General features: G+C 44.3%; 1 protein-coding gene and 1 long non-coding RNA gene across 2 annotated transcripts; both read right to left on the bottom strand.

The window, feature by feature from the left end:
* Positions 1-2,234: 2,234 nt before the first annotated feature.
* Positions 2,235-9,177, bottom strand: LOC146544678 (uncharacterized). The gene is made up of 2 exons (XR_014882422.1): positions 6,278-9,177; positions 2,235-3,557 (listed from the first exon to the last, which is right to left on the bottom strand). It is a non-coding gene; the product is annotated as an uncharacterized LOC146544678 (long non-coding RNA).
* Positions 3,781-6,283, bottom strand: LOC146544679 (uncharacterized). The gene has a single exon (XM_085220757.1). It carries the CDS (start codon positions 5,772-5,774, stop codon positions 5,007-5,009), a length of 768 nt encoding a protein of 255 aa, XP_085076883.1. The 5' UTR covers positions 5,775-6,283; the 3' UTR covers positions 3,781-5,006.
* Positions 9,178-13,097: the final 3,920 nt, after the last annotated feature.

The raw sequence follows: 13,097 nt of genomic DNA, 5'->3' as shown, positions 1-13,097 counted from the left end.
AGTTCTCTGGGTTTTGCTCCTGAAGTTTTGTTTTTAAGTTGTGTTAGAGCAGTGCTTTGGTGCTTCTGTACTTTGCAGCCCAGTGTATTTCTACAGTGAATTTTAGAGTAAAATGCACCGAAGGACAAAGCGTGTCTGTTCTCATCACAGAATAGGAACACAAATTGAAAGATGAGTATTTCACAACAGAGAGAATCAGAATTCAGTATCTCAGCACACCAAACGTTACTGCTTTAGTTACACAAAATTGTGTAGTATTTCCCTTGTGAACTGTTATGAGATCTGTTAATGCATACAAACACATTTTTCAAACAGAGAGATTACACTAGGTATTAAAGAGGTCAGTAGAGAAAGGATAAACTTCATCGCATTAAGCTGGAAACCTCAAGCGTGAAAGGTCTCTGCCATTTAGCAGTGCCTTTCTCTTAGTCACAGCTATGCCTTGGCAGTACTTGAATTTTGAGCTATTTAGGAGACTAGAACTACATGTGCAAGCACACTGTTGCTGTATCAGTGACACAGCATTCCTCCTAAATACTGTGATATTAATGGTTGTTTGTAAAACCATGAATTGGATATATTCATAACAGGAATACTGGTTTATTCTGTTTTGAAATGAATTCAAGCATTATTATTCAGGCTGTCAGGCAAGATGGAACTAAAATCAGAATCTCATCACTTTTGTTTGTCCTTTGTAATAACCAACACAGTGTTCTGTGTAGAAACACAGATATTCTGTCTTGCCAAGTGCTGTCTAATGTTGTTGTAGTCAGGCAGAGCCACCAGATAATGCCAGCAAATTCAACTGAAGGAAACATGGGCCAAAGGCACTGTTGGCACAAGGGGACAAAGCTTTGGTGATGTCAGTGAAGCTCAGGCTACAGCATGACTAACCACTACAACTCAGCAAAAGCAGCAGCTGTCTTTGTGCTCAGATTGCAGCGAAGTCTTCTGGCATGTAAGTACTGTCACCATGGGATGACACGTAGTTGGGCTGTCTGGAAACACCAGGTGACCCCAGATTGTTACTCCAGACACTCAGCATGCCTCAGAGTCATACTTTATATTTCAGGCAACAAATATTTTAATGAATTATTCTACCATAAAATACAATTGCTACATATACGTATAGTAACATAGAGAATTAATGCTGGTCAACTCCTGCCTTGCATCTGGTGAATTCATTTACTGTTTCTAAAAGGGATGAGATATGCTCCATTAGCAGGATATTAGTGTTTTGCATTTGGTTTGCAAATAGAAAAATAAAGTACAAAGGCTCACACATTTTTAATAATGTGTCTCCAAAATTTAGAATAAAACCATATTTTAGTGATATTACTTCAGATGATTACTGTGATGATTACTGTGTCCCTGCAGTACTTCATCTAGACATAAAACAGCAGTGGGAGGAGGAATTGGTCTTACAGATGTGACCTGACTTCAGCAGAGATTAAGGCCAGTTACACCAGCATACCCTCCGCTGACTTGCTAGCCTGTAGTAAATCTGAACTTAAGCATACATCTGGAAACATACAAGATAAAAAATCATAATGATTCATATAAACTGCTTTTCTTACTCACAGTTTTGTCTATGGCATCTCTCTTCTGTAATTATGTAGTGGAACCTAAGAATAATTATGTTTAGATTTTTTATAAAGTGAGGGCAAGCATGGACTCTATCTGATAATCTAGGTTGGATCAAGAAATTGAATTCCTCTTGTACAGGCTGAACAGGGCTCTGAGCAACCTGGTCAAGCTGTGGTTGTCCTTATTCATTGCAGAGGAATTGGACTAGGTGACCTTTAAAGGCCCCTTCCCACTCTAAGGATTCTGTGATTCTATGTGCAGTGTCTATGAATACTCTCCACCCACTGATATTTGTTGAATTTAAGCTCAGGTCTGTCATACAGTGATTTCATTATGAAAGCACATTTAAAAAATATATAAGTGCCCATGCTACGTTCTTCTGTTTCTCTTTTGCAATTCTTTGTTATTCTTTGTACTGCAACAATGGTTTTGTACTGTACCATACACAAGTGTAGTTTTAAAGAGTATCTTGTTAATTTCTAGCATTTCTTACAAAATAGTGTTCACAGAAATTAATAGACCAGCGTGCAAACTAGGAAAACTCAAGCATTGTGAAGTCGTCATTTATGTACAAATACATTTTATCTGCCGTGGATAGCGTCCTAATCAGATTGTTCTCAAGCGGGGAAGCACGACACTACTCAATATGAGTGATCAAGCTTCACTTTATTGTTGCACACACACGGTTTATATATGGTTCCAACACACATGTGTTCGCACACTATTGGTGCGCAACGTGGGCGGCTAGGTGGGCTGCCTAGCTTCAACCAATGCTCAGCCAGCATTCACACCTGTGCTGCTGAGCTCATCCGCTCATCAGCCCCCACACATCCACAGAGCACAGCTGCGGATGTGGGCCTGCTGTTTACATGCTGCCCCATGTACATCAGCCCCACTGTTGTGTCTCCCATCTTAACTCCTAATATTTTCTCGTGGGTATGCACTCTGTGCTGCCGCACCAGTTATGCTCGTACACATTCTCATGGCAGCCCTGCTCTCACAGCCATCCCCCAACAATTCCCCCTTTTTCTTTTTGTACGAGCATAGCTTTCTGTGTGGCTTTGTCAATACACCTCATGATACGACTATACACTATGCGAACCAGTAAAAGCATAATTATAATAAGCAATAGCCAACGCAAGCCTTGTTAATCTGTCTTATTCTAGCATCCTCTATCCTTTCTACCAGGCCTATAATGTATAAGGAGTCTGAAACTACGTTAATAGATTTTTGTGAACAGTTCATAAATGCCCATACTATGGCCGAGAGTTCCAAGGTTTGAAGGGAATCCCCGGGCTGCGCTTGTAGAATCTTATGCTTCCACTGACAGTTCTCATGCCATGTTGCAGCCGCTGTGCACGATTTCCGGCTGGCATCCGTGAACACTGTTACAACATTTTGTAGAGGAGTTTTACTTCGTTTAGGTATTCTTGACCAGTGTTGTTCCATCCATTTCAATATTGGGGAAGCGAGAGATCATACTGTCAGGGCTGTTCTTGAGGTCAGCAAATTTGCTGCCAGCTCATCCGAATTCTGTAGATACGAGTCCAAGTCCACACTTTTGAGAGGTAAATATATGGTTCCTGGCTCTTCCCCAGAGATGCTGAGTACTCTGTAATGTCCTTTTCTTACTAATTCTGTGAGATTATCAATCCTTTGCTGGATAGTCGTTTTTGGTTGCAAGCTTGTAAACAGCCATTCCAGCACCTTTATGTCTGGTCTCTCCCTTTTTCTTTTTGCACTGCATCAGTGCACCCAGCAGTTGCCTGTGGCCACTTAGGATAGTGATATCTATGGGGAGAGATGGCTCACGACGGTCGACGGCCTGTGTCGCAATAAGATGCCTGAGAATTTCAATAAGATGCTGCTGCTCTGTTGTCACCGAAACGCGGGCGGCAGGATCGGTGCCCTTTAGAAGGGAACACAGTACATTGAGATCGTCGTTGGAGATACCGACAACTTCTACCATGCTATAAAACATTAATTATATTAATAATACAATCATTATAACTTAATCAAGGCCTCAATTGACAATACTATAAGTGTGAGAAAGGAAACAAGGCAAACATAGTATCATGACAAGAAATACTGTTAACCTAAAAAGAACAAACACATGTTTGGTCTGCAGCCCAACTTTCTGCAATCTGGAAATAAATCCCAGAGGGCCCCGTTCTGTGTTAATCTTTCACTGCCTTGAAAGAGATCTTCAACTTTAATGTATTCTGATATATTGATTTTGAAAGATCACTAAGATTTGTACAACAGATGCTTTTAGAGTGCTCATGGTTATACCTTTGGCTAATAGAGAATTAATAGCTGGGCAACTTTTGCATGCCAGATAGAACTAGGAGCATTATTACTTACTGACCCTCGAGAACCAGCAATCTGCAGAAAAAGAGAGAGAAAAAACATGGTGGTGGTGAATGCGATAGGCAGTGCCAGCAGGGCGTCCCCTGCTTCAAGGTGCACTTTTCCTCACTCACCCACCCCAGATTCTCTCTTGCTTTTATTCTTCTCAGGGTCCGAAGGGTATTTTCCATTTGTACACTGCATCCGCACGGCCATTGCGTGATACAGAGGCCAAATGGAACACCTGCTTGCAGAATAAACTATCAAGGTTAACTCTCTTAGCGTGCGCCTTTGTCTCAGGTGCTGCATGATCATATTTTATATTCCTGATTAGTGGGATGAAAGAGAGTTAATCATTCTATAATATAGGGTCATCCCTTTGCCTGGGATTCCTTTCCAGGTTTTGTCTTAGCGCTACTAATACATTAAAATAGCTATTTCCATAGATTCCAGCATTGGTAACATTAAATCCTGTTAATTCACATTCAATCTATTATTAAAATAAAAATTAAAAAAAAAAAAAAACACACAACAACCATTACTACTGTTGCTATTTGCAACACAACAAGTTACAAAGCAATACCAAACAATAAGAAACACACAATCCCAATCATTATGAGTTCATGGTCATTTCAAACATGGTTTCGGACTTTCTCATTGTTTCACATCTTTTTCTTTCCTTTTTATTTATTTATTTATTTATTTTTTTCTGAGTAAGCATTTTACAATACCAATAACTATACTATACTAATAGTTGTAATACCTATTCCCAGCAACAGCTCCTGGTATAAGGACAACTAAAGCTACCCGTGCGTTTAGAGTGGATGTCACGCATCTCCTGTGGAGTAAGCAGAAAAGTCAGAATCACTGAGAAACAGCATCCCTTTAAAACAAGTTTGGAAGGGATCAGTGGCAGAAGCAAGCGCTAAGCAGAAGTTGGTCCGATCTGTTGATTTAGCGCAGGTGACCCACATGTGTTGCCGCGGGTTGATTTGGTGTGGTTCAGGTAGTGCTTCTAAGCCAGGGGCGAACAGGAATCCAAATAGGGCCATTATCTGAATGATGCAAGGTTATAGCAGGTACTGATGAAGCTTCTCGGCGGGGCGGAGGGTAGGAGCGGCGCGGCGAGCGTCAGGGGCGGAGCGGAGGGCGGGAGCGGGATGAGCGCCGGGGGCGGAAGCGAGGGCAGCAGCGATGGGGGGGTCAGGATTTCTCTTCCCCACGGTCAGGGGCGGGGTCGGAGTGGAGGTTTTAACCATCTCCAATGCCTGGCGGGCTAACCGCATACCCTCCAGACATACCTCAGGGCCTAAGTGAACCTGTACATCTGGTACAGCGAAGGGTCCTGTGCCCATCAACTGCTGTACCGTCACTCCAAACAAGGGATCAGCGGCAGCCCTCGGGGTATTAGCACTCATTTCACATAATCTCTGCCAACGGGCCTGCCAGAGTAATTGTTCCGACTGACTCATGATCATCCGGACAATAACCTTGATGTCTTCCGGAACAAGAACTCCATAACCCCAGATGTAATTTAGCATTTGCTTAGTGGGCTCGCCATGCAAACCACTCTCCTTGACCGTGGCCCTAAGCTGGGACAGTAGTTTCCAGCCGATAGGCACATGAACCCCCTGTCTGCTGCCGTCATTATTTAACTGAAAGCGCGCGGGGAACGCCTGATTTATGATTTCCACTACGCCCATGTCCCCTGCACTCATTGCCTCCTGAGCTACCACCGTCCAATCGAGACGGGAAGGAAAGGCCTTCCGTGATGGTGGTTTGCCTATCGGGGCCCATGGAGGTTTGATTACCCCAGCCCCCGGCGGCCCCTCCGACATAGTCGGCACTGAGGCCGTGGCTCCGTCCCCAATTCCCCCCTCCAGATCAGAAGGAAATAGATCCGGCTCGTCACTATCACTGTCATCCGCCGCCAAAGCCCCCCCCTCAGAAGGGGGCCGACAGTCCGAACCGGCACTGCGCCTCCCAGGGAGGGAATCGGGACATAGTCCCCCCCCACCTTCAACCGCCCTGCGTCCTCAGGGAGACCGTCTAGCTGTCGCAAAGCGAAGGCTGCCACCTGCCGTTCGAGACGGTAGCGCTTAATGCAGTTGATAACGTCTCGCCACGGCTTCATCAATTTTTTGGCACCCTTGTCATCATCTATAACTTTATACCAAAGAACGTCCCCTAACTTTCGCCATTCCTCCTCTCCTAGAACATCCTGAGAACGGGCAAAGAACCCTTCCCCTTTACCATAGGCTAGCAACCCAGGCAACTGCTTTAGAGTCCCAGACTCTACCCCGCGCTTCTCTAAGAAGTATCTTAAAAAATCCAGGGCTACCTCACTTTCCATGGTGCATTGCAATCCACGTCTCACCGCACGCAGCGCCCACTGTCAACGGAGCTCCGTTTCGTGCCCTCCAGATCCGAGCAGACCCCTTTTGGTCGGTCTAGGCGATGCCGCCCCCCTGGCTCAGCCGCTGCGATGCCGGTGCTTTCGTCCGTCTGCTCCCAAATCAATCTTCCATCAGGTCCTTCGCTGTTCGGGCGCCAATTGCCGTGGATAGCGTCCTAATCAGATTGTTCTCAAGTGGGGAAGCACGACACTACTCAATATGAGTGATCAAGCTTCACTTTATTGTTGCACACACACGGTTTATATATGGTTCCAACACACATGTGTTCGCACACTATTGGTGCGCAACGTGGGCGGCTAGGTGGGCTGCCTAGCTTCAACCAATGCTCAGCCAGCATTCACACCTGTGCTGCTGAACTCATCCGCTTATCAGCCCCCACACATCCACAGAGCACAGCTGCGGATGTGGGCCTGCTGTTTACATGCTGCCCCATGTACATCAGCCCCACTGTTGTGTCTCCCATCTTAACTCCTAATATTTTCTCGTGGGTATGCACTCTGTGCTGCCGCACCAGTTATGCTCGTACACATTCTCATGGCAGCCCTGCTCTCGCAGCCATCCCCCAACGTTTACCCATAATAAAAAAGAAAGGAAGAATGTTTTGTTCTATCTGCAAACAACTTTCACAACATATGTACCTCCCAGTTTAAGTGTGAGCTCTTGAGGCTATTTTTGTTCTCAGTTTTCCAGTTCCTGAAGATGTCTCAGAGAAGCAGTAAATCCACTCAGGAGAAAGTATAGTCAGTCTTCACATGTGAGAAGAATGCTCAGGTGAAATAAACACAAAGTGACTCAGCCACTGAAGAAAATAAATTCATTAGTATATGTAAATGCTGTATAATTCCTTTTTTCTTTTCCCCACTGACAGAAGTACAAAACCCCAAGTTTCATCTTTATTCTGGCCCCTTCAAGTTCCACATCCCCTTAACTCCTCTTGCAAAATCAGTTTATCCTAGTTGTCATCCTCTGAGATTCACCATCAGGGCCCTGAACACAACCCACGCCGAGAGTTTGCCCACATCTAAGACCAGCTGATAACAGCTGTTTCAAAGAAAGAGCTGGAAAAGTGGGGCTTCTTCCCAAGCTCACCCCCATGGCCTTATCAGAGCTATATCTTGGCCATGCCCTTGTTAGCCTATGTACCACACAGATATCCCCATGGACCCACCTCATCACTATGGAGTTGCCTGGTGATGGGGACTGATCTTGGTCATCAGACATGCCCTGCTTGTCTCACTTAGGTACTGGACCACTGGGTCCTGGCTGGCAAAGTTCTCTCCCCGCTAGCCTTCGATTAGGCTGTGGCAAAGGCCCAGTGTGACTTCCACTTTGCCTTCCAGTAGTCATGGTGGTAACCATTCTCTTACATAATAAGCCAGGGCAGGGTTTCCACAGCTGCAATATTTTTTGTCACCTACTCAATCCAATTACCTATAAAAAGGTGGCTAGAAATAAGGTCAAAATCTGAACAATCTACCAATGAACTATGGTAAACTTTTGTGCAGTCTGTGTGCAGCTACAGGGCAATAATGTTATGGGGATGTAGTGGGATAGCATGATGACACATGGCATAGGACAACCCCTTGGCCAGTCCGGGTCAGCTGTCTTGGCTCTGTCCCCTCCCAGCTCCTTGTGCCCACCAGCCCCTTGCCAGTAGGGCAGCATAAGGAGCTGAAATGGCCTTGACCCTGTGTAAGCACCACTGTCCAACAACTAGAACATCAGTGTTATAAACATCATTCTAAATCCAAAATACAGTACCATGCTAGCTACTGGGAAGAAAATCCCAGCTCTAACCGAGAAAATATGCCTGGTTTCAGAAGGACCTCGATAGTATGGAGAAATGAGCAGACAGGAGCTTCATAAAGTTCAGTGAAAGAAAACACCAGATCCTAAATCTGGAAAGACTAACTCCACGTACCAGCACTGTAGACTCCAGAAGTTGACTGTCTGGAAAGCACTCTTGCAGAGCTGTAGGAGTGCTGGCAGACAAGTTAACCATAAAGCAGCAGCATGCCACTGAAGCAAACAAGGCCAGCAATTTCCTAGGCTGCATTAGGAAGAGTACTGCCACGGTCATGGGAGGTGATCTTTTCCTCCCTGCTCAGCACTGGTGAGCCCACACCTCAAGTACTGTGCCCAGTGTCACAGAACAGGATTGGTATGACTGGAAGACATGTCAGAACTAAGTTTCAGAAAAGGATACAATCGTTTTCCAGGTCTCCATGAAAAAGATCAAATGCTTCAACTTAAGTCCATAAACACACTTGATTCAACCTATATACTGAAGAATGGAAATGGCCATGAATATTTAGGCGTGCTTAAACATAGTTCCTTCATTCCCCACTCCTTACACACTGTACTCTCTCCACAGCTCAGCCACCCTATATACACCAGTTTCCTTTCTCAGAGCTTAACTCAAATTCACTGTTCTCATACATCCATAAAGCTTTTACGTGCACATCAGCTGAGGATCTTCTCTCACCCATTCATGGAGAACCATGGCTGCCCACCATTAAAATAAGAAAGACTTATAGAATAACCAAGACTGGAAAAGACCTCTGAGATCATCTAGTCCAACCATCCACCTACCACCTGACTAAACCACTGGAGAAACACAGGGAAAGAACATTCTTCCAGTTTATCCGGTATACACCATTTAAGTAATTCAGTCATAATGCCATTTGGATAAAAGAAACACGCAGAGAAACGTACCATTTCAGTATCAAAAAAGCAAGGCTGAAAAACACCCAACTGAGAAGCAAGGGTCCCAAACTGTGCTCATGCTCTGGGGCTGGCCTTTACACTCAGGAGCTGCACAGCATCCTGTGCTGGGGCGTGAGCGTGGTTTTGATTGCTACACAAACAGCTTCACACAAGGGTATATTGTTATATATTCATAAGCTGTTGCAGCTGGATTAGTTCCAGATACCACCTGATCTGCAGCTCTCCAAGAGAGCCCCACAGCCTGATACAGTGAGGCCTTGGGGAGCTAGCCGTGCTCCCATTGGCAGAAATTGAGTATTCCCTATTCACTGCAATGAGATAAATAAAATCCTAAATTTCATTGCATCCACTGGCACTCCTGTCACTCGATGACACCACGCCCCAGAAATGCTCCTTGTGTAAACAGCAAGAATTTTATAAGAAAACAACAAAGGAACCCCAAAACAAAATTCTTGCTGTATTACCTGAAAACCTGGTTGTGTATGAGCAGAGCTGGCACAGCTGCTGTTAAAATGGCTGCGTGTTTTCTGTAACAGCACCATGCCAGCATTGCCACAGTTTCCTTCAAGCAAGAGATTTTCATTTTCTTATCTCTCCTCTAACAAATGCCAATTGTACTGATAAATCACACACCTTCATTATCATTTAGTCTTTGGCTAAAAAAAAGATTCCTTGAAGCATCTCTGGTTCTGTGGGCACACCAAGAACAGAGCTCAAACTTAGCACAGAGCCACCTGCTGACAACCAAGTATATTGGTCTCACATCCTTAAAGTCAAAACGAGGTGGCGTTCATAACACATATTGATAACAAGAAAATAAGAAATAAAAAATAGAAAAGTCAATTTTAGCCAGCACAAGTCTTTTATTCCTATATATGCTGATTTTAGTCTGTTGCTTCTTTTTCCTAGAAAACAACAGTTCATAGCAAGTTTTCTACAGCTGTTTATCAAGAAGAGGGAGAAAAGCTAAAAAGCAGATCATTAACATCAAATGCAACTGCACCACAATCTTGTTGTACCCTAAAACACACGTAAAACACCACAGATAGCGCAAGCAATTTTAGAAAGATTTTTGGCATTTACTAACACCTTCAAATTTTCATTTAAGTGTCAGCCAAACCTGCACTCACCCTCATTCTGTCTAGCAGTAAAATGAGCTGCCAAATCCAGATTAAAAAGAGCAGGATGCAACACAACCAACCTCCAACCAGCATCTGCATCAGAACCACCTGATGAGCTGGGGTGGCTTACTCTGAAAGTTCTGTCTGGGGCTTTAAATAAGCCACTTTGCAGTCTGATTATTTGTCCTGCTCTGCCTCACGTACCTGTGAATGTCTCAGATGCTTTCACCCATGATACCAAATAACCCGTGCGTGCTCTGGTGTCAGGTGGCAAGTACACGTGAAGACTAAAGGCCATGAAAGAGCAGGATCTTTTCAGCAAATCCTCACGACTGGCGTTTATTTATTGCAATTTAGAGCTGCACGAAGAAATAAGCGGGATGTATACATGAAGCCCTCAGATATCTGTTTATTTCCTTCTCAGAGCTGTACGGAAGCAGCCTAACAAAACCTGATGCAGCTATTTGCTCCCTTTCTGGTGTTGTTTTCCCTAAATCCTGCAACGTTGCCTGTGTGACTGGCAGGCTGCTACTGCCCGGGGCTGCACCTGAGCCATCCTGTTCCTCCTTGCAGCTCAGGGCACGTGGAGTTCCAGTTTGCTCCTTGCCCTAACTTTAGCTCTGACCTGTCCACGCCCAAAAAGCCTTATTTAGAGGTTAACTCATCTAGCCTATCTTGCCAACAGAGGGCAGTCCTACATTTAGATGAATTTCTGTAGTGGCTGGCTACTCTGCTTTTCAGTGTACCAGCACCCCGACTCGCACTTTGTAGATGTCCCACCCTGCGCAAATAATTTCGGTTGTGCCAAGAATCACTCACCAGCTCAGCTGCCCAGGGCCCCATCCGACCTGTCCTTGAGCAACTGCGGGGATGGGGTGCCCACAGCTTCTCTAAGCAGCCGTGCCAGAGCCTCACCGCCCTCTGAGTGGAGAATTTCCTCCTAGTCTAATCTAAACCTCCTCTCTTTTAGTTTAGAGCCATCATCCTTTGTCCTGTCACTACGCTCCCCAGTAAAGTCTCTCCATCCATTCACATAGCCCTCTTTAAGCACAGGAAGGCCGCTACAAAGTATGCTTGTAGCCTTTTCTTCTCCATGCTGAACAAGCCCATCTCCCTTGGCCTTTCTTCACAGGAAAGCTGCTCCAGCTCTTTGATTATCTTTGTGGCCCTCCCCCATACTTGCTCTAACATGTCTTTCTTGTGCTGGGGGCTCTGGAACTGAATACTCAAGTACTCACGCCCAAATCCAGCTTCATCATCTACTTCTTTGAAGGGAGGTGGGATACGTATCACAGACAGCTCCCATATCCCTACGCTTTCCCTAACTATTCTGTTTCATTGGCATAAAACTCATAGAGTTAAAAAATGACGACCTTTTACCTTGGATACACTTAGGCAGTATACTGTGCATATAAAAGTACAGCTTGTTCTCTTCCCCAGTGCTCCCCAAAAGTGACTATATCAGCATTTCTTTCTTCTTTCTTAGAACAAAAATAAAAATCCTAAAACATTTTAAAATGATGAGTAGGCCAAAGTTTAGCTGAGAAAGTTGTTGAGACAGAGGCCTTGGCTGAGTGCCCATCAGAATCAATAGGAGTCTTTCCATTTACTTAATGGGCTTTAGACTGAGCCTTGAGTGAAGGCGGGGGTGGGAAGGAGGGATCTGTGCTGATTACACACTAACAAAGAAGTGTTTGAAATAATCCACTGCCATCTGTTTTTGTTTTGCTAACCCACTCAGTTGGGCCTGAGCAGAAAATCTGTAACGTGGATAGAGCATTAGTTATCACCAGAATGGCCCATCTCCATTTCTCACCTTCCCCAAGAACTACAGTCAGCGTTCATGTGAAAGATTTCCTTAAGCAGATGCAATGAATCACCAAAAAACAAGAGGTTATGATGGGTGTTAAGTATGTACGCATATACTTACTGCAATTTACATACAGAAGTATATTTCTTCAGTCGCTAAGAGCTGCTTTAAGATCTCTATCTATTCATAAGAATAGTAACATTACCTGGGTTTGGGAGTGGAAAGCAGTAATATTTATGTCTCTTCTAGTAACACATTAGTAATGTTTTCATGTGACTGTTTGACTCTCTCCATTATCTTAAAGTCTAGCCCCAACTATATGGAAATCAAGCTGATGATTCTATGGTTCTATGACAGGAATCCAGTGTCACCACATGTACTTTATACATGGCTATGTCTGTGTGGGGGACAAAACAGAGGGACACCACAGAGACAAGAAAATAATGGGGGACTATTGGATCCATTCTAATAAGAGGACAAATCCTCTCTTTAGAGCAATCATCTACAAGTAAGAGCATGGAAGTTTATTAACAACCTGAAAAATCAGAGTTGTAGAGGGAAGAAGGGCACATAGCTGACTGCTGTTTCTTAGGGGACATGAAGTCTCCTTCGATGGGAAGGAGATACAACCTGCAAATCCAGTAGCTCAGAGTCAGAGGGATACAAAGTACTTGAGCCATTTACTCTCACTGAAAGCATACAATTGTTTACCAGGCCCCTTATCTAACAAAATAACTGGAAACATAACTTCTCTGGCAACACTCCACCAGGCAATGACATCAAACAGAAAAAGGAAAGCTCTTCTTTCAATTTCCTCCAGAGGCAGCTGCTTTAACTGCAGATTTACAGTACACCCTCTACCAATAGCCCAAGAGAGGGAGATTTTTGTTTATTTTTTTATTTTCATCAAAGAGCACTATCCTTTGCCTAGGGTGAAATATCTCGTTCTAAATGAATGTGTTTTCCTGAGATCATCACAAGCCATTCCCTGGCCCAAGGTGATCCATAATAAGCAGGTCTCCTGATTCCAACGAATTGCATTGAGTTTGGTTACACAAAAAATAGGCACACCCACAAGTGAGGCCC

Source organism: Meleagris gallopavo, chromosome 3, assembly GCF_905368555.1.
Source record: "Meleagris gallopavo chromosome 3, MGAL_WU_HG_1.1, whole genome shotgun sequence".
Lineage (NCBI taxonomy): Eukaryota > Metazoa > Chordata > Aves > Galliformes > Phasianidae > Meleagris > Meleagris gallopavo.
This window is presented reverse-complemented; position numbering and strand designations above follow the sequence as displayed.